Here is a 21,786-nt window from a genome sequence, read left to right as displayed (position 1 = left end):
ATAGCCTTGTTGATTTTTATTTCCGTTTAATTTTTTTAGTGATTTAGGCGATTAGTTTTTTTTACTTCAAGTTAACTTTAATATTTGTTTTGTTAATTAACTTCATACACTATTTTGACTTTAAAACTTTCTTTATTTTTTTGTGAACTGGAATTTAAAAACATTTGTTGGCCTATTATTGGTTAATGTGGTATTAGTTTGTCTCCTTTAATGGTTTCCCCAAATTTCCTTACTAATCTTGTATGATTTTCAACCTTGGACAACACATAGTTCAGACGAAGTGTTTTTTTTCTTACAGTTGATTTACAGTTTCAATTTATTCTTGTGCTTGTTATTGAATGGCTATCGATTAAGTTCTTCAAACCAAAGTCTAAGTCAATTTCTTCATTTCCGTAACCCAACTCTCTGGGGGAATAATATCCTTTCGTGAGTCTTGGACCATTTGGGATCCTTCGTGGCTCTATCCTTATGATGTCCCTCGAACATGCACGCTCTCAAACATTACCTTTTTGAGCTTTCAATTCGTCTTTACGTTGCCATGATTCTTTGAGATCATATTTTCCCTTTTCTTTAGTTTTAGTGATCTTTCAAGGAAACACTTGTGCACTTTGTCCCCGACATGTTGAAAAACGCAGAGCATGGCCAATAACAAATACGAAGTGAAGCATGACCAGTAAAAAATATAAAAGGCCTAATGAACATATTCTTGATTTTATAAAATAAAATTACAATTTTGAAGTGAATAATGAAGGAAGTAATAAACCTTTTGAAAATAGAATTACCTGTATTTCTTCATGGGATAAAATCCTATTATGTCCTAAGCCAAGAATATTATTTTTTACAGACCATGTGATATGTGATGCATGTGAGAGCTTTTACAATTGTAAATTTATCTTTGGTAATTCTTTGTTTCTTCGTCGGCTAAAGTCTTCCCATTCAGTCCGGTTTGATTGTCAGACCTGCCCAGAAAATAAACATTGCAATTTAGACATCTGACACAGAACATCACATTTAGATTGAAATATGGCCCTACTGATTACTTAGCTATCTATCTATCAATAAATGAAAAGAGATATGAAATGAGTGAAGAAAATATGTTTAGGCCATGTTTGGCAGATGATTGTATATGATAAGATAGTTGCCTTGATAACTTCCAAACTTCCTCCGCGTGAAAGCATACCTACTAAATCAGCTCTCTTAGTGTCTCATCTTCATCCAAAGAGTTATAGATCGCTAGAAAATAATTAGAAAGATTCAGATAAGCACATCTATTGTACACAGCAGAATTAGAGTTGAGAACAGCCTGTGACAAACACATAACCAGACTTGCATGATAAATGAAAAACTGACTTAGAAAAATTATAACTTCTATTCTCTGTTGACACAATGGGTTTTGAATGGGATTTCTCTTATGGTTTATATAACCTTTATTCATTGGAAGCTCATTCCTATTTCAGCAAAGTAGAACCATCATTAAAAGTCTTCCATCCCTCTCATTCAGTGGAGCATCCATCTTGTAACTAAGATAAAGAACTAAGGTTACAATTAACAGCAACCAAAAAGATTAAAACCAAGAAAAGATTGTATTTGTTTCCTTACTTGTACAACGTGTTTCAGTGACAGAGAAAGCTTTTCGGTGCCAGCCGTGTAAAGTTCATTCAAAGATGCTGCCAGCTAAGTCCTTTACAATTGAGTGTCTTGAGAGCTGAAACCCTTGCTTACGCAGTTCAATTTAACTGTAGCATCCATAGTACTTACAGTATTCAACTGGAGGAAAAGAAAACATTGATGTTGAACGATTTTAGTCCAGCCGAAGAAAGCAACCATGATAATATCAATGAGAGAAGGTAAGATATTGAGTCACCAACCAAAATTATTGAAATCCTTGTAGATCAATGTTTCTTGATTTCTCACACTGCACTACTTTCTTGGCTTTTCCTGTATATGTGCAAGTGTGAAAATTAGTTTGTGGTCATTGTAAGATGCTAAAGACCCATAAATCCTTGGAAACCTTGTCGTCTGCAGTCTTCATGTTGGCAAATCATCTTCACGTTACTTGAGATAAAAGTTGTGTTGCCTACTTGAAAAGGTTAGGTGAGAGTTGTAGGGTAAATGCAAAAAAAATTGTTTCCATTTACAGTTAACACAGTTTGAATCTAAATACATTATCCTAAATAAAAGAAATTCTTACAGAATTAATGACATCACGAAGTGTGCATCCTGAGTCCAATAAGATATATACTCTGGTGGGCGCTTGTTTGTGCTAGAAGCATGCCTGCTCGTAGAAAGCATGGCTTACCACCTGCGGAAATGAAAATTTAAATATTACATTTACTTGTTAGGCATTTTGTAGGTCCAATCACAAGCCTGAATTCCATTGCAGACACCACAAAAGCACATAACGCAAGATCGTATGACTCCTTTAAGCCCTCTAGCCCTTGCCTCTGTCATCTACCATGGTGACATACACATCAGCTATATAGAATCCTTTTTGTCACACGAAAGGGAAACAAAAACTGAAAGCCACCATACATACCTTTGACCCTCGAAGATAGTTCACAGTTAGTCCCTCAAGTATTCTAAAATCTAGAAGTTCTTTAACATAGTAAAATAAGAAAATCCTCGTCGACCACGTCAGGGATATCGAAGAGTCTGTTAGACACAACGATTTGAGAATTAATATTTGATGTTTATTGTTTATTTAAATGAAATACAAGCTATATGCATTATAAATCAAACACGGAGATGAACAGATAACACCGATACACATTTTTTCTGCGACTTGTAAAAACAGTATAGGGTTATGTTAATCAGTAAAAGATCATACCTACTTGTTGAAGAGCTGCAGTTCAAAGCCAATACGGAGCTCCCTGTTTCTTGACTCCCATAAGTGGAATAAACTGAAGCGTAACTCTGAGTCAGAGAGGCCTGGTGTGATGGCGTTGAAAAATAGAGCCGCCTGAGACTTGGCTAGAAGTTTTGCCGATTGAGTTTGCCTTGCAGGAGGACGTTATATGGATGTTGTTGAATGAGCTTGGAGGTCGGAAAAGGTATTTATATAGGAGGAGAGACATGGGGAGTCAGAACGATCATATGAATTAAAATTAAAAGAGTGTAAGAGAAAATCGATAGAAGAAACTGGTTGGACTTAACTATAAAGTAGCGGTGAAACACATAGACGATAGGATTTCTAGGCTTTGAGATGATGAAGACAAGTGAATAAGTCAGAGCGATCGTGAAAATTGGGCCACATCAAATAACAGCCCATATTATTTCGCATGGTTGTATTTTTGATGACACGGCAAATAAGTGCATTTTGATTGGTGGATTATTTAATCTGATGTGGACACTTTAGGTGTTGAGTTTATTCTCCTTTTAGTATTGTAAGATTGTGTTGATAGGTCGGAAATGTGGGCTGGATAGTTTTGTCTGGATTCAAATCCTCAAATGCATGTGAGAAAATATTGATAGTGTTCAAAAATCATTCGGCTTTATGTGGGCCTACTAATAAACCATGCTATTTTTGGTATCCTGATGAACTATGAAGAATAGCGCTAAGGCCCTTTGTTCAAAAAAAAGAAAGAAAAAAAAGCGCTAAGGCCCTAAATGGTAACACCAAAAAAAAATCCTTATGATCAGCTAGATTTATTTACGCGATCCCTTTATTTAATTATTAGGGATTATTAGGGTCGTCCGTAGTGAAATATTTTACTTGTGATCTATGGTATTATTTTTTGTATAATTTTGGCGTTTGTGTTTTAGGTTTGCATTTGCAAGAGATGTATATGATAATGATTTTTGTCTTCCAAAAAGTTTTAAGTATAGAGGGATTATACGTGATAAGATATATTTAGAACTAAATAGGTGTTTCTATATTAAAGAGTTGTGGCGTTTATATGTTGTGAAGGCTTCGAATGGTCATCATGTTGTTTCTTTTAACAACAATTTGATCTCATATTCAGGTGGTTTGTATATTTTGGGCTCAGAAGGTTTGGGTTGTGAGTAATTTTTATGTTGAAATCATAGTCTTTTTTACATGTTATTGGAGTGGAAGTGGTGATTATTTGAAGCTGCATTTGTTATTAAAAGTAGAATGTTATATTGAATGTGAATAAGGTAAAATGAATCTAATAAAAAAAACATTTGAAACTGGAAACTGTGAAAATGAATAGTGGTCGATGAGTGTAGGCACATATTAGCTACCGCAAAACCAACTCCACAAACTTCACGGTTTGTTTATAGTAATAATAATCAATGCATCAATTTTCCAAATTATTGATGTGGCGCTTTCTTGGTGGCATTATAAATATCATATTAGTTCTATAATACTTCGTTTTCAATATAGAAATGTTACATAAGGAACGTTTAATCTACTTCATCATTTGTCAGCTCCATGCATGCCAGTTGCCGTTCACGACAATTCATGAATTTCATGCATTTTTTCATGTTCTCCTATACATAGCAAAATTATGGCATAGAGATCGTTACCGAGATAGTTACCTTTACCACAATTGTTGTTTGCCAATATGCAAAGATGCTTTAGCCTTATTACGGATTTGTTTCATTGTCAAAATTGTTTGTTTTTTTCCTAATATTAATTCTTGTCTAGAAAAGAAAACACAAGTTTGCATTAATTTTTAATAAAATATTTATAATTCTTAATTTATTTTCAATTAAAACTTTCTCTATTTTCATTGCATTTATATTATTTATATTATTATTTAAGAAGATATAAAACTTTTACCATTAAATACTATTCACAATTTATTTAAAGTTTACCATTAAATACTATTTATTTTAACAATTATTATCTTTTGTAATTTTTATATACTTTATAACTTAATGTTTTTCTTACATTCTTGTTTACAATATTAAGGATTAATGCATCTATTTAATGGTTTAGATTTAGAAAATATTTTCGGTCCAAAATTATGATATAAAATCATTTTTAGTAAAAACATTTCACTGTTTTGTATTAATATCACATTCTAATTTGATATAGAATCATTGATTTTTATTCCTGTTTTTTTATTATTTTTGTAATTTTGTTAGTTTTTTACTTTCAGTGGATGTTGACACTCACTGAAATAACTGCAAACAAAAGCATAAGAGAACATAAAGCAATAGTTGGAGAAAATAATTGAGTAGACAAAAAGAGAATACGATTTAAGCCCTTGGATCTAGTGTGGTGTGTGGTGGGGGAAACGCTTCTAGAAAAACAATCCCAGAGAGCAGAGCACCCACCAGACCACAAAGTAAACATAATTCGATTCATAGAAAAACCAAACATCAAGAGGAGAATATAAGGAGAAAACAATAATGTAAAAACAATAGCGAACAAACATGAAGAAGCTAGCCGGAATATTGTTGAATCATGAATAATAAAAATATGGAGAACAGACTTACGTTAACATCCACCAGCACTGGAGTTAGCCATATCAAAATCTATCAGGAAGAATATGAGAGATACGAAGTGAAGATGAGTTGTTAGGGAGAAATCTCACACATATTTATACACATAAACTCTTAACTCGGACAGTTTTGGTGAGGGAAAGCGGAAACGACATCGACTCGCCGTCGAAGGATGGGGAGATGCGACTTTCGTTTCTCGTCTGAAGCTGATTAGGGTAACAGAGGCGACTTTGTGCTTTCGCCCCAAATAGAGATCAAAATTAGACATTCCAAAGCCCAAACACAGACCACCTGAACGAAGCCCAATAGACCGAAGAGTTAATGAAACGGAGCGTTTAGAGTGAGTGGACACGTGGCAGTTTCAGAATGCGCGATTTTCCTAGGTGGAGGCTGACGTGGCAGCACCAGAAGAGAGGAAACAATTTTTTATAATAATATACTAGGGTCGACCCGTCCTACGGACGGGAAGTTACAGTAAATATTATTTTATAAAAATTTATGAAGCATTTAAAATCTTTATAGAAATGATATTATAGACAAATAAATAGTAAAAAAAGTTCCGAGATCATATTGTTATTTTTAGTAAATATGTTTGGTTTGAATTAGAATGTTAGAGACCTTCATTATTCTCTACTTTTAAAGAATACAAATTAAAAAATATAATAATATATATAATATTATTTTTTCTATTTCAATTTGACATAATAAAAAAATATAAGTTTTAATAAATAATACTAAATTTTTTTCAAGAAGATTTAAGTAGAGTTCTCAAAACGTTAAGTGGAATTATACATAAATTTGTGAATTTAATTGTATAAATATTCAAAATCAAATTCATTCCATATTTGAATATATGTGGTTTCAATAAGATAAAATAATCTAAATCAATGGAAAACTTAATTGTCATACATTACATAATTTTTACGATGACTGATGTCATAAAATAAAATTATAATATTTTATGATTGTATTAAAAGTCCAATATGTTGATATCTTAATACATTACAACAAATAATTGTATTGAAAGGAAAAACTCAAAAAATAATATGGGCTAAGATATACTTGTATGGATTGAACGTATTCGATTTAATTATACCAGATTAGAAAAAGAGTATACAATCATCAAATCTTAGGACACATACACAAAGAAGTTCTATATCACACGATGCATAGACATACAAAAACAAAAGTCCTCAAAAATCTTTATATCATTGTTTTTATTCTAGGGTAGGTCCGCGCTTTGCGCGGAATATTTATATTTATTTAGTTTAACATTTGATATATACTTATATTTATTATGATGTATTCTAATTTTTATTTGATATATGACATGCTTTGCGACTATACTGTTTAAATTATTATTATATTTTTGGTTGCGGTTTCTTAGTTTGATGAAAATAACTTTATTACTGTTGATCAATTTTTATGTTAACATCATAAATACTGTTTGTATAAATTTAAAAATGGTTTATTTGTTTATTCGTGTTTGATCGATCTAACTTGCATTTTCAATGATTTTTCTTTTAATACTATGTATATCATTCACAATGTATAATTATAAAGATTTATACATCATATATGTGTTTGTTTTCGACTTCATCTATTTTTATTCTATGAAGAAATAAAATTAAAGTTTTCTGTTATTGGACTGGATTTTGTAAGTTTTTCTATAACACTAATTTATATTTATAATAAAGTTTAATTATTAATTGTTTTAAAAGCACCAAAATATAAAGAACTTACAGAAATTTTATGTTTGTAAAAGTTATAGTTAAAATATAATATATATTTTTAACATATAAATTTTCAACTTATTTTTGTTTATATTTAAATCATACATTTGAAAGTGTAACTATAACTATAAAAATAAACATTTACACATCACCACCGACACTGTTTACATTTACCATATTTTCTCAAGCGTAATTTATAGCCGACCAAATTTATTCTCAAACCCTGCCCAATATGATCCGAACCTAATATGTTTTGTAAACTCATTATAAACTCCTTACATACTTTTTCTCGGTTTCCTCCCAGGTAGCTAGAAATTTAAGTAATAATATTAAAATATAATATATGAGCCCGGATCGAATTATACATACACTCAACTCCCAATTAATATCAAAATATGACTATCTACGAAATATCTAAATCTAAATTTTTAATAAATCTAAGACTCCTTACATACTTTTTCTCGGTTTCCTCCCAGGTAGCTAGAAATTTAAGTAATAATATTAAAATATAATATATGAGCCCGGATCGAATTATACATACACTCAACTCCCAATTAATATCAAAATATGACTATCTACGGAATATCTAAATTTTTAATAAATCTAAAACTCAACTTACTTATATAGGGAATAATGTAAATCAATTTTATTAGTCGATATACATGTGATCATGATTGCTAATTATTTTTTATCTTTTTATTTCATTATAAAGAAACTAAACTGCTTTATATGAGCTAATGATTAAAAATAGTTATTTATTAACATCAAACTGACGGAAACATAGTTTTAGATGAAGCGTAATAAGCAAACCGAAACAAAGACAATAAAAGCCACGAACGTAGAACTAAGAAATTTTCCAACTCGAAACATGAAACCATAACCGCTGGTACTCAAATTCAAATAACACGAGCTTTCTTGGCTGCACTGGCAGATGAGCGGGCAATCTTCTCCACCGCATTATCGACTGGAGGCCCATCAGCATTCTTATCTTCACCACTGCTGTCTCCTCCAGATTCAACGCGGGCTGGAACATAACCACCATCTCCAAGGTTATTATCATCCTCATCGTTTCCTCCCTGATACATATGGCCAGCGTTACAGACAAACAGACGTACATAGATAATCAAAGGTTGGCAAATACACTCATTCACTCACGATAAAATCAGGAGCTGGAACACGCTCGTGCTCCTTAAGGATGCGGGTGATGGTAAAAGTCTGATGATATGCAGTGAAGTTAAACGCGCTAACTCTGACCTGGAAGGTGAGGGTTTTTCCTTCCATGTCATTGATAAACGGTGGCACCCACGGGATTCTCTCCTTCTGCCGCCTGTTTGTAAGTTTGAAAACACCAGGTATGTTAACATTTATATTTAATAATGCTTTTAAAAGACCTACGCATATCTTACCAACATCTGACCGGCCTCACTTGCTCGGAGATTATGCAGCTTAGTCATCACACCATCAAAACACACGAATGTACCTTCAGCAGTGCTATCAGCGATTGCCAACTCCAGACGGTAACTGTGAAAGTTTACAGAAAATAGGAACAAAAATTCACTTTCAGAGCCAGCTAACCTAGACGCACGTGATTACGTATCTATATATATAAGCACTTGCACAATGTATACAATACATACCGAAGAACTCCGACAGCATTGGGATTATTACATCGCAAACACTCCAAAGCAGAGACTGTACGCTGCAATTTTTTACTGCATTTAGCGCATGCAACGTAACACCATCCCTTGTCCACGTCCAGTCGAACCACTTTCCCGGTGCAGACAAAGTCAATGTCCTGCAGTTGATTTATTAGACTCTACATACTAAGCGAAGATTCCAAACAGAAAGTTTTATTAATCATATCTGCATATAGTACCTGTGGTTGAGCAGAGGCGACAAAACTTGTAAGTTCCGATATGGTCAAGGTCTCCACCTTTGCATATCCTTTCAGCAATGGTGCAGCAGATGAGACTCCATTGTCCCTAGCGACCAATTTATAGAAGTAGTACTCCCCTGCCTTAGTCTCCTTGTCAAAGTAGACATGTGTTCCAGATGTTGCATTTAAGAACAAACCACCTCCAATCATCTTTGGATTAATGCTGGTTGCAACAACAACTTTGGGGTCACCATGCATATCCTCAAGCCTTTTGTGAAAAGTCTCAGCTTGACTTTCAAAGAGACTTAAGGTGACCGTTGAATCCCTGTAATTATGTATTTCACATCAATAAACATCATTTAAAAAACAGCAAGAACGCATGGAATTTCATTTAAGCAAAAATAAGATAAGGTGTACTTATCCAGTTTGATGGTTGCCATGAGTCGACTCTTTTCTCCAGGAGTACCACTCACATTAATCTTCACTGCAGTGATCTCACCTACAATGTCTATGCAAGGCCAAGGCATATATCAGTAGACCATATGGTTAATCGTTCATTAATATTTACAAACCAAACAGAAATTAAATAATTTATGAATAATCCAATTAATCTAACCCAACCTGGTAGATGTGCATTCGTGTTGGCTAGACCAATCAATTCGGAGTGATCACGGAACCGGAATCCTTCTTCAGGTAATGGACTAACCGGCTTGGTTAGCTCATCAAAGGCGGTGGAATCATTGAACCGGATCATCAGAGGAGAGTCGGTAAGTCTGAAATTCTGAGCACATCGAGTCACATCAAATCCAGAGATGGTGAACATCGTCCCGGCGGCGAGTTTGGAACGGAACCTTGAAAGGCGGTTAGCATAGATGGTGGCCTGCATCATTGTCGACTGATACACAAATTTTTTTTTTTTGGGTTAAAATTTAGGAAAAAAATAACAAACATGAAGAGGTTAATCGGAGTAATATACAGTATGAAAACAACTCACGTTGACGTCAATCAAGAGCAAGTCGACCCACATCAGCTCCCCACCGCGTTTGACATTTTTCGCCTCCCAGAACCGCAGAAGCCGAGCTTCAACAGCGGATGAGCACTTGCCGGACTTGAGGTCTGAGAAGAAAACCCTCGGATTAGACATGACTAAACTGAAGCAGAATCTATATAAGTAATAAGCAACAAAGATTGGATGAGTCGAGGATGAGAGATCTGACCTCTATTTATACGCAGAAACCCACCGCCTCTGAGACGCAAGGATCGCATTGAAGACACATAGTGGAGGTACCAATCAATGGGAGTAAAGGCTGAATCGTTTTTATGCGGAAGGTACAGGAAACGTCACGCCGGTGCGGAGGTGACGACCTCCAGAGATCGCAATCTAGGGTTAGCATCTCACCGGAAGATGGGCCTTTCCCTTTGATAACCGAAGTCCAACGAAGCACATATGAGGACACGTGTTGTTTCTGTAGAGATAGAGTTTCCACTTGGACACGTGACATAATTCTGTGAACTGAATTTCCTATGTGGCATCCTAGGTGTCTCTCTAAGGAGAGAGCAAACCATACTTTATATAGATAGATATATAGATGCCAACACCATTTGCTTACCCGTTAGGAATGTCTCTCAAAATTTTAAATTTTGTCAATTTTGTTTTTTTTTCATAAACTTTTCAACCTTGTTTGCGATTATCTAGTTTTCTATTTTTAATTGTTTAATCTAAAAATATAGTGAAAAGCAAATGATTTAGCATTAACGAAGGGTAAAAAACACTGATCTAAAAAAGACGAAAGTGAAACAAAAATATACGCAAGTGTGAGAAATTATACAAGTGTATATGGGATGTTAGTTGAATGGTGCATTAGTGATTATACAAGACATTAGCTCTGGCTGGTAATCTGGAGCGGCGCGGACCTAGGGGCAAAGGGGATGTGGCATGTGGCCCACCCTAAATTATTTCCCTTTCATGATAATTAGTACTAAACCGATCTAATACTCACTTAAACTAGACATTGGTTACAAGAATTTGGTTATGCCCCATACCATAAACAATTTTGCGTCCACCCCTACTGGTAGTGTCACAAAGATTGGAAGAACAAATTGTATGTTTTTGAGGATCCAGTCGGCCGGTCATGTGGTGGGTAACACAAGTATCCAAGATTCATAGTGGTTCTTCGTTCTTACCGCTTACTCGTGTGTCGGGTTGGTTATTTTTTGAATTCATCAGATTCACCAAAGTTTGCCATTGGGTGTTGGTGAGGCCAGCAAGACCTTGTCGATCAGTGTCGGTTAGAGAAGAGTTTGTTCCAATTTTAGTCATTGAAGCAACTATTTTAGAGGAGTTTACTTGTGCATAATTGGTTTATTCCGTTGATGGTGTATTGCTTTGTTCTCCTTAATAGTTGTTTCTGGTTCGTGGTCTGGTTCCTCACCATTCCGGGTATCCAACCAAGCACAAACATGAAGTTGCATGATGACCAATACGGCCACAACTAGTGCAAGTGACGTTTGCGTCATGGTTGAGTTTGCGTCGTGTTGATGCATCGTGGTCGGGAACCATTGTTGTTGTTTAAATTCGATTGTCGAGAGTTGTCATAGCTTTGGTTAGTTTGTCGTGGGGTAGAATAAGAAGTCGAGTGTGATGGTGTTTAAGCTGCAAAACCTAGCACGGCTGGTGGTTATTTATGTGTGTTAACTTGGACTGTCTCGTTTTGAACTATAGTTTGGTATACGGTCTCATGGTCCGGGATAGGAATTTGAGCACAGATTTGGGATCAAATTTCACCATGAGTTGCATCATCGAGACCGAAGAGAAAATCGTGTACCCTGATAGTATCATGTTCTTTTTCTTGTGCTTCCATAAGATTGCAGTAGCATTTGCCGCACTTACAGGTACTAACTGTCAGACACTCAGCCATGGAATCCCAGATTTTGGTTAATCGACCGAAATAGTCTTCTACTGAGGATCCAGACTGACGGCAGGTTGCAAGAGAGGCCCGAAGTTGTTGATATCTAGCTCTACTTTTAAGCTTAAATCGGGTTGATTCCATAAGTCTTTAGCTTCTTCTTTATGTGAGATGTTGGAACGTAGCTTGGGTTCGATTGTTAGTTTGATCCATGTGACAAGAAGATGATTATTTCCCATCCAATCTTCATAGTTCGCAGAATCGGTAGTCGGTTTAGGTATAGTGTCGTAAATGAAGGCAAACTTCTTCTGTGCGCTTAAAGCACTATGTAGGTTTTGTGCCCATTCATCGTAGTTTCGTCCATTGAGCAAAGGCTGAGAGATAACCGCTCCAGGATTATCACTAGCCGATAGGTCATAACTCCTAGGGAGAGTCGTTCGTCGGGTCGTTGCAAGAGTTCCTGCCATGATTGAGTATGTCGAGTTCGAAGAATCGGTTTGATTCGTGAATCAAGTTCGGAGAGTCGTTATCAAAGATCGTTTAAAAAATCATCGCAAGAGAGATCGTTTTTAGTGTCGTGGCTCTGATACCATGAGTTATGTAATCGATATAATGTTCTATGTTATTCATTCATGACCTCAAGGTCTTATTATATACAAGCCATAAGATCCTAATCCTATCAACAATAGGAAGGCTAATACAATTGTAATAACGAAATACTAGATTTTGACCCGAGATCATTTTCCTCTTTAAATTTCATTTACAATCGATAAATATTTGTAAAATGTAAATATATTTCATAAATTTAATATTTGTTTATAGCAAAATTTATAATTTTCATCTTTCAGTAACTTTTATGTTTATTAGTTTGATAATTTTTTGGAACATTTATAAATATTCAATTACAATGTAATTTTCTGAATTTTTTATAAAGATTATTTTTTTGTTTATATAAAGAATGTTAACGTATAGATCTTACAATTGTTAAAAATATTGTGATAATTTTTACTTTAAACATTTTGAATACAATTTTAAAGTTGTGTAAACAAAAAATTTGAGTTGTAAATTTGCTATAATAAGTTGACTTTTTGAACTGAAACTAATAACGTTATGAATTTTAATTGGGCTTCGAAATTTTTGTCTTGATTTAAAAGAACTTAATGGACCTCGTTGAGGCATAATTTGTGGCTATTTTAACGTTATTAGCTATCGTATTAATAGGAGTGATAAAGTTAAGAAAATTTTCAGTATAATCTTTGCAATAAAATCTTCTGGGCGTTAGTGGCAGTAAGATTTATATAGAATTTGTTGATTTTAAAAGTTGAGAGATTTGTTAAATTTATAAAGAGTTGTAGAGAGTTTTGTATATTGTGAAATTCTATGAAAATACATTGATATAATGGTTCTAAGAATCTAAGGTATATAAGTAGTATTTTCAAAATCTTGTGTTATGAGTTAAATGGTAAAGAATACAACTCCGAGTAACACCAGCTTTAATAGATTTAAAGAATCATTAAAATCTAGACTTTTTGAATAACAAAAAATTGTGTATAAGATTACTAAATCACGAAACCAATAACACTATATTTTAATGAGAATGTGTAAACCAATAACAATAGATTCTATAAATTCTAACAATCATCATAAATCTAACTCCCACCAGGTTAGGAGGTTCTCGTTGGGTGGAAATATATCAAATTGGAAGGATATCGTATTCCTTAATTGATGAAAATATGTTGCATTTAATCATAACTATTATTAGTAGATTTGTTTTAAATAGAGCCACAATCTGAGTTGACAATAAAAATTCTCGATTCTGATTGGGTGAAAATATACTGCCTGAATTTTAATTTAAAAATATTTCAAAAATGAAATGGCATGACTCTGTAAATAATTCAAAAATTAAGGGCAGAAATAGTATAGAATTAGATAAGTTAATAGATAAGTATGATCTAGATATACCATAATAAAGTGTCTTATTATTATTTTTTTGAACAACTTTTTTTTTAACAACAATAAAGTGTCTTATAGGTTTGTGTTTTTGGAGTTATATTCGCTTAACCGCCGGCTTCTTTTTGCTGGCTTTGTATCCAAAGCTTAAATATTTGTTTTAAATTTATCAATGAAATGTAGACGGGATAAAAAGAATTTAGAATGAAGAAGGGTCAAAAAGAGACCAAAATGGGTGTTTCAAAAAAAAAAAAGAGACCAAAGTGGAACAAAAGGACACGTAGGTGTCTCAAAGGTTCAAATCCAATTTGCTTCGTCCTTCACAAAACTCCAACCGTATCACATGTTCGAACACATGAACTCGACAAGTTCTCCTCTGCCACTTTATTTTTTCCTTATGCAAAAAACACATGATTACGTCCATCGAGATTTCTCTTAACTTTTTATATAATGTATCCATTACTCAAGTCCACATTTGATATTCGTTCTTTTTTTTTCTTAACGCTGATTTATTATGGCATTATAATTATGAAAAAGATTACATAGACGATTTGACAACCGACAATACTACCTGCCATATGAGAATCTACGCCTAACTGCATCACCTGAACCGTCCTATGAAGATCCACGTCTGACTGGATTTACTTGCATCATGTTGAAGATCCCTTTTAAGTCTTTCTTCCGTAGTCTGCAGTAATAAATCGTTCTTTTCGGGACTTGAAACATGGATTTCCTATATTCTGCAATAAATTGCATAGTCAGAGATTCGAACCCCAGACCTGGGTGTAGAAGCCTTTTATGAACATTTTACTGTTTTTTATATATTTGATTTTCTATTTGGTATCATTGCTCATACCACATTGCCATCTAAAGAGGTAAAACCAGAAAGGTCATGCGTTCAAACACAATGCGAAGATAAACTGATACTTAACATGCTATGTTCTCTAGCTTAAAAAAACGAGCATACATGTCTGAATTTTCTTGGTTACAAAAAAAATTGTTTCCTATGAGTTTTGTTAATATTGCATTTGTAAGTTGTGTATGCGATAGAAATGAATGTCTTCCTTATTTTATTAAAGATTTATATAAATATTTACATAAGAAATCCTGATCATATACTACAAGGTTATACTTGTACATCTGTTTATAGTCTAAAAACAATGGCCTGCTGACTTTTGTATTTATTTCGTCTGTTACATGATTTCTCTTCATCTTTTTAACACTTTAAAAGATTTAAATCATTTTCTTCTTGATTTTCTGGATCATATAATAGTCCAAATATTATACCATCTGCATGTAAAGATAAGATATTTGATATAAATTTTTTAACTATGTACTTCATATTCGAATTGCTATTTGAGATACAAATAAATGTATTGTTACCTATATACTATATTATGTTGGGAATAAAGAAGAACATGAATTTTTGTTGTTTTTATTTATAAATGATAACTGTGTATACGGATATACTGTCTTGGAGGATAAATAAATATTTAGATACAAATATATCTGCGATACTATGGAAGATAATCCCTATAATTAATGATATTCATATTTAATATTCATAACACATTCGAAGCGGAAGCTTTATAATATAGAACTAGAGATCCGTTGATTCTAAAAATACCGGAAAACTAGAATAACACAAGGATCTTATTTAATCTAAGAATACCTAAGATCAATGTCTTTTTAAATTCGTTGAGATCACAAATGATCTAGCCGAAACAAGGATTAAAAACAAATCTCTTAATTTTTATTAATAATCAATCAACTGAATACAACTCTAGGCATGTATCTGAAGCCTATATATATAAAAACATAAAAGCTATGAAAACCCTAATCCCAATTAAAATAGGAAAGTTATTCAAATAAAGATAATACAAGTTCATTATACAAAATAATTTTTAAAACGTGTAGGATGTTAATTCATTAAAAACTTTGCAATAAAATTTCAATGGAAAAACCATAGTTAAAAAAAGAGTACATCGCACATTAACTCCTCATGATGAAAACATCAAACTCTAATGTGATGAATAAACTCTTCAGAAGTAGTAATCAAAACGCTTTGTTAAATATGTCATGTAGAATCTGCACTTGAATAAATTTATAGAACATTGCATTGTCATTCATCTGTAATCCTTACTGATGATTTTCTCATGATCATCATCCTTGGAACTTGATGTCATCAATATATAACAACGTCTTTAAAGAATGATACACTTTTCTCTTTATAATTATAACATTTTATTTGAGAGCATTTTATTTGTTTGTTCTTTGATGCCTTGTTAAAATCTTGCCATATAAATACTAATGAGAGAAAACTATTGTACGAAAAAAAATTACAGCCACACAAATCATTATATTTATCCTCTTGGAAGCATCATCTTCTGATATGCATTTTATCAGTTGTTTGGAAATTTAGCATAGTCTTAATGTATAAACCCGTCTGAATTCTAATAGTTATTGTACTGCTGGTTTATAGACAAAATTTTCTTGATCTTTTTGGACTTAATGCCAAATTCCTTTACATACAATAGCCTAAACATTTGTATTATACACGTGATTTATTCATGTTCTTGTTATAAAAGTTACTATTATGACTTTTTCTCCATACTAGATCATATTTTCAATCATGAAAAATATTTATAATTTACTCAAATAACATCTGAAGTATGGTACTTTAAGACCAAACATATGCGAAGGATCTTCGGAGATAATATCTTTTTTTTTCAAGTTATTCAGTTTGGACTACATAAAAAAAAATCATCTTTCCAAGTTCTTTTCTTCCAAATTAAATTTGCTATAACTATTCTGCAGTTTCAATTACAATAGAACCTTATAAATTAATAATGTTGGGACTTTAAAATTTTATTAATTTATAGAGATATTAATTTACAAAAGTTTCTTTTTTTGGATTTTTTTCTATTTTTATTAATAAAATAAGAAAATATTTAATTTTACCGTATATAAAGTATTTAAATTTTATAAATTTTACTTTCATATTATTTTATTATCTTATTTGGTGTATATTTTTATGTTTCATAGAATTGTTATGTGGTTTTCGATATAATTTTACTAAATATTATCAAAATATATTAAAATATTAAGAAAAATAGAAGTATTTTCATTTTGAATATAAAACCAACAATATAATGTTTAGTTTGTACTAATATAAAATATATATAGAGATAGATTATTAATTTATGATTTTAATGGGACTACATGTTTATATGGGAGTTTGAAAAATATTATTATCTTATTATTTTATCGATTTGTATCATATTATACCTCAGCCAAGTTGGTACCGATGAAATTTATTAATTTATAGAGATTATTAATTTATCGAGTATTAATTTATAGAGGTTCTACTGTATATCAAATCAATGATCATATTAATCCATTAATCCTTGATAAATGCACATTTGTATAATTTTCAGTAAATCACATTTTTCAACCATGAAAAATATCAGTTGCTACTCAAATAACATTTTGAAGTATGTTCTATATAAATTCTTTAAGGTTCTTCTGAGAAAATATCTTCTTCTTTTTTCTAGATGTACAGTTTAAAATACATAAAACAATATTGTTTTTAAGTTCTTTTCTTCCAAACTAAATTTGATATAACTCTTCTAGAGTTTCAGTTATATTCAAATCAAAGATTATACTTCTTTGATAACTACACATTTGTATAATATTCAGTATATCCCATGAAAACAGTTTAAAGAAAAAATCAATCGAATAGTTGGTTTCCAGGAAACATAGTTTTGATATCATCGATCCTCCACGGTTCATATTGGTATATATATATATCATGAATTGTATCCTTCGGTGATATTCACATAAGTATTAATGTATTAGAGCATTTCCAACAGCCTTTTATCCCTTTATTTTTTAAAGGGTTTTGCATTCCAACAGTCATTTATCCATTTATTTTTAAAAGGAATGAATAGTACACCTTCAAATATAAATGAACACTGTTGATCCCCTTATAACACTATTCTCTTTTCACTTTAGTTCCTATAATTATATATGTCTCACAATTGCATGAAAAACTTTTTATATATCATATTTTAGTACTTATTGTTATATTTCTTATAACTATTTCGATTGAAAATATATCATTAACACTTTTTATATTATTTCCAATTAAATTTAAGTACATATTATTTATTTTTTTCAAAAATACTTTATTTTATTATCTGTCAAATAGTATGGTTTATTGATTTTTGAAAGTTCAATGACTATATTTAACTACTGATAACATTGACGACTCAAATGTAATATATTAAAAATTTAAAGAAAATATTTAATGAATCACTATTGGAGAACCATCTCATTATCCCTTTATTTTATGTGGGTCTCTCCTTTAAAATAAAGGGGATTGCTGGAAATGTTCTTACTATACAGTGGGTAGTACAACTCAAACTCAAGTTCTTTCTTTAATATCAGACTGATAAAGAACTTGAAGATAGTTGCATCCCCTGTTCTAAAAATTGGCCGCCTAGCCGCATAGGCGCTACGCGTCACTTTTCCGCTCCGATTTATGTCAAATCGGTTTAAAAAATCAGGTATCCGATTTTTTCCGCCTAGACCGCCTAAATGACCGCGTAGCCGCCTAATCTTTTTTTTTTAATAATATTTTTATTTGTTTATTTGATCTAAAATTTTATAAATATCATTTATATTCATAATTTTGATGAAAATTACACTATATTAAGTTTATATATTATGTTTTATACAATCTTAAACATGTTATACACAATTAAAGATTAACATGTTTTATAACATAGTAAACCATCTAGAAATTCCGTCCCGCATAATTTCCGATTAATCCCCGATTTTCTCTTTAGGCGCTAGGCCCAACCCAACCGCCCGACCAGTGCCTAGCGCGTTCCCGAACAGGGGTTTCATCCACCATCTGAGGTTATTGTCTCTTAACAATCAGTTTCATATTTTATTTTTCTTTGACGCAGATGCTCATTTAACTCCCACTGATTTTAGACGTTCTGGTGTATGGATTTCTAGTCCAAAAAACTCTTTTTCTACGAGAGTTAATTTACTCCCTCCGCTTCTGAATAAGTGTCGTTGTAGAGAATTTTTTTCGTTACAAAATAAGTACCGTTTTCGATTTTCAATGCAAAATTTATTAGTTTTATTCAGTAATTTATTTTTCTATTGTTTGAAATATTGTTAGTTTTATTGGTAATTATGTTTTTATATAGGAAATATACAAAATTAATTGTTTTCTTAATCCGTGTGCACAGACCCAAAACGACTCTTAATATGAAATAGAGGGAGTATTTCTCAGTAGTTCTTTAAAATTTGTTCAATCCTATCTTTGTGTCCACATTTTAGTAGCATTTGTTTCATGATCCATTTTCTCATTCATCATATCTCCTATATATTAATTCAGAATCTTAAAAACTAGGCTGGTCCATCTAAACATACATTATTTTTTCATTAAACTAACTATCAAATTGATTAATAGTGTACAAAAAATATTATCCATTCTTTTCTTAAATAAAAACTATGAAATTACCTAATATGATTAACATATATATGAAAATTAATGATTATCAATAATAAAAATTTGATAACAATTTTTGTATCTTTCCTATTTTTTTATACTATTAAAAGAAATTAAATAATCATATTAATCATATAATAAAAAATTTAGATTTTTTTCTTATATGTTGTATTTTTATTTTTTTTTAAACGAATATAAATTACTATAAAAGTTAAAAATATCACATTGAAATTTTTTTTGATCAGTGGTTTAATTGTTTTGTTAAAACAAATATAAATGATCATATAATCGTATAAATATGAAATCTCATTTAATAGATATTTATATTAATATATAAATACATATATATATATATATATATATATATATATATTAACATCGTTTAAATTAAGCTATATACCATATAAAAATACATAAATATGTTAATTTTAAAATTTTCATTGAAAAGATATTGATATGTTAATATTTTAATTTTTAAATTTGTATTAAAAATCTCAAAGTGAAAATTTTGTGATTAATGATTTAATTTTTGTTACAGCAAATATACATGTGTTAATAAAATCATATGAGTAAAAAATCTCAATAATAAATATTTATATTAAACTATATTATATATCTATGTCAGTATCATTAAAATTTAATTGTATATCATCTAAAATAAATAAAATGATTATTTTGATTTACTTACAAAAAATTATTGTAAATAAACAAGGGGTATTGTTTTGATTTATCCGCTTACTCTAATTTTGTTATACCATAATAAGTAAATGAACACGAAAGAAATTATAACATATAAATATTTGTATACGTGATATTCATTTTGCGCAGGAAGCAGATTTTAACATACTAAACTGTTATTTTACATGCATAATTATCATCATTATCGACTTGTTATCCGTTTTATTTTATTTCTTATATGATAATTTATTGAGATATTTTGGTTGTCACATCTACGTAAACTTTTTAGTCATGTTTAATATTTCTTCTAGAGATCAATCAAAACTTAGTTTTTCCGGTTTGACCATTTTCAGTTTATATTCCTTTTCAATTATGAGGATTTTTATCTTTGAAACCAACATATTTACCGGACTTCAAACGTGACTCACACTTGCTAGCAATTTGATTTGTCCTTCTAAAACATCGTTCTTATCGAAACAATTACAGATGATATATGTGATTTGAATATTCTAAACTTTTGGGTCACTAAATGTGTGTACCAATTGCTTTAATGACTGCGTACATGAATTATTTTTTGGACTTCTAATTCCAACTATCTTAAACTCTTGATCATAGATAAAACATTACCTTGTATTTAATTATTTAATTCTTCTCTCTAATGTTGAAAAACTGACACATTTAATTTCAGTAAGATATTCGAACATTACTTATATTATTCATGGCCGGTCTAGATTCTTAAATATCAATAGAATTAACATCCGACATATATATTCTAAATTTCATTTTAAATCTAATTTTAAGCTTTGTGGTAGAGCAACTGGTTATAACATGTTGTGAATAAAGAAAAAAGAGAGAAATTGATGTTGTTTTTATTTATGAATGATAAATATATATTGTTCAAAAAAATGAATGATAAATATATTGTATCTTAAATATATATATATATATATATATATACACAAATATATTGATATAATATATTAGATAATAAGTAAATATATAGACACAAATATATTAATAATATTATAGAATATAATCTATATAATAACATCCATATCTAATTTTTGTAACATATTAATATCACTCACATAATTACATATGATATATATAAAAATTTGCTTAAAATAAATCATATACTTCATATTCAAATTATAATGAGTTAAAATACATATTTACTAAGTAAATTAATAGTACATAATTACATATAATGTTCTTTAAAATGAAATTAGAAAATAATATGATATGATTTTGCTAGGATTAGAATTTTCTAGGATTAGAAAATATATTTTCTATTAACTTTGGAGTTCGTTTATTAATCATTAGTTTAATAAGATTTTGCTAGGATTAGAATTTTCTCCCTTTTTAACATTTACTTAAATTAGTTTTTAGATTTTAATAATTTGTGTTTCATAAATATATATAAGTTGAAAAAGAATTTGTGTTTCATAATAATTACTTAAATTACTCCTTTGTCGTAGAAGCTCTGGTCAAACACGACATCTTTGGTCCCATATCTTTCTACTTCTTTGACCATTTAACACGTCCCATCTTCTTTACCCAACTTTTAACTTTGACCCCAAGCTTTCTATTTTTTTTGCCTAAAATAAAAATATACTCTTCAAACTGCAATCAGCCATCCAAATTGCGATATGTCAGAATTCAGATGATGAATCAAAACCTAAAAAAATAAAGAACCAAAAAAAC

The 21,786-nt window shown here is 30.9% G+C and overlaps 1 protein-coding gene and 2 long non-coding RNA genes across 6 annotated transcripts; all 3 read right to left on the bottom strand.

Moving 5' to 3' along the window:
• Positions 1-789: 789 nt before the first annotated feature.
• LOC106341401 lies at positions 790-2,275 on the bottom strand. 2 transcript variants are annotated; one of them, XR_001269638.1, is made up of 7 exons: positions 2,192-2,275; positions 2,012-2,077; positions 1,869-1,938; positions 1,600-1,767; positions 1,426-1,520; positions 1,181-1,233; positions 790-959 (listed from the first exon to the last, which is right to left on the bottom strand). It is a non-coding gene; the product is annotated as an uncharacterized LOC106341401 (long non-coding RNA). The 2 variants fall into 2 exon arrangements; XR_001269637.1 differs by having other exon boundaries at positions 1,869-2,077.
• A 92-nt stretch (positions 2,276-2,367) lies between these two features.
• LOC106341644 lies at positions 2,368-2,971 on the bottom strand. Its single transcript, XR_001269711.1, has 3 exons — positions 2,828-2,971; positions 2,537-2,652; positions 2,368-2,451 (listed from the first exon to the last, which is right to left on the bottom strand). It is a non-coding gene; the product is annotated as an uncharacterized LOC106341644 (long non-coding RNA).
• Positions 2,972-7,883: 4,912 nt separating this feature from the next.
• Positions 7,884-10,566, bottom strand: LOC106336892. 3 transcript variants are annotated; one of them, XR_001268926.1, is made up of 9 exons: positions 10,239-10,566; positions 10,016-10,137; positions 9,643-9,916; positions 9,439-9,529; positions 9,022-9,346; positions 8,783-8,940; positions 8,552-8,666; positions 8,301-8,472; positions 7,884-8,221 (listed from the first exon to the last, which is right to left on the bottom strand). XR_001268926.1 is itself a non-coding variant. In XM_013775861.1 (9 exons), exons 1-8 carry the CDS (start codon positions 10,285-10,287, stop codon positions 8,428-8,430), a joined length of 1,179 nt encoding a protein of 392 aa, XP_013631315.1. In that variant the 5' UTR covers positions 10,288-10,566; the 3' UTR covers positions 7,884-8,221; positions 8,400-8,427. The 3 variants fall into 3 exon arrangements, 1 of the variants encoding a protein (XP_013631315.1); XR_001268927.1 differs by having other exon boundaries at positions 10,016-10,172; positions 10,239-10,446; XM_013775861.1 differs by having other exon boundaries at positions 8,400-8,472.
• Between the last annotated feature and the right edge of the window lie 11,220 nt (positions 10,567-21,786).

The sequence above is a fragment of the Brassica oleracea genome, chromosome C4 (assembly GCF_000695525.1).
Source record: "Brassica oleracea var. oleracea cultivar TO1000 chromosome C4, BOL, whole genome shotgun sequence".
Classification (NCBI taxonomy): domain Eukaryota; kingdom Viridiplantae; phylum Streptophyta; class Magnoliopsida; order Brassicales; family Brassicaceae; genus Brassica; species Brassica oleracea.
Note: the sequence above shows the minus strand (reverse complement) of the source record. Positions and strands in the feature narration are given on the sequence as shown.

Bases quoted from the DNA above. Each gene is read 5' to 3' on its own strand.
- LOC106336892 (XM_013775861.1), bottom strand. From the start codon at position 10,287: ATGCGATCCTTGCGTCTCAGAGGCGGTGGGTTTCTGCGTATAAATAGA. The intron at 8,941-9,021 runs GTACTATATGCA...AATCAACTGCAG, and splicing joins TCGCCTCTGCTCAACCACAG to GACATTGACTTTGTCTGCAC. The intron at 8,473-8,551 runs GTAAGATATGCG...ACTTACAAACAG, and splicing joins GTGAGGCCGGTCAGATGTTG to GCGGCAGAAGGAGAGAATCC.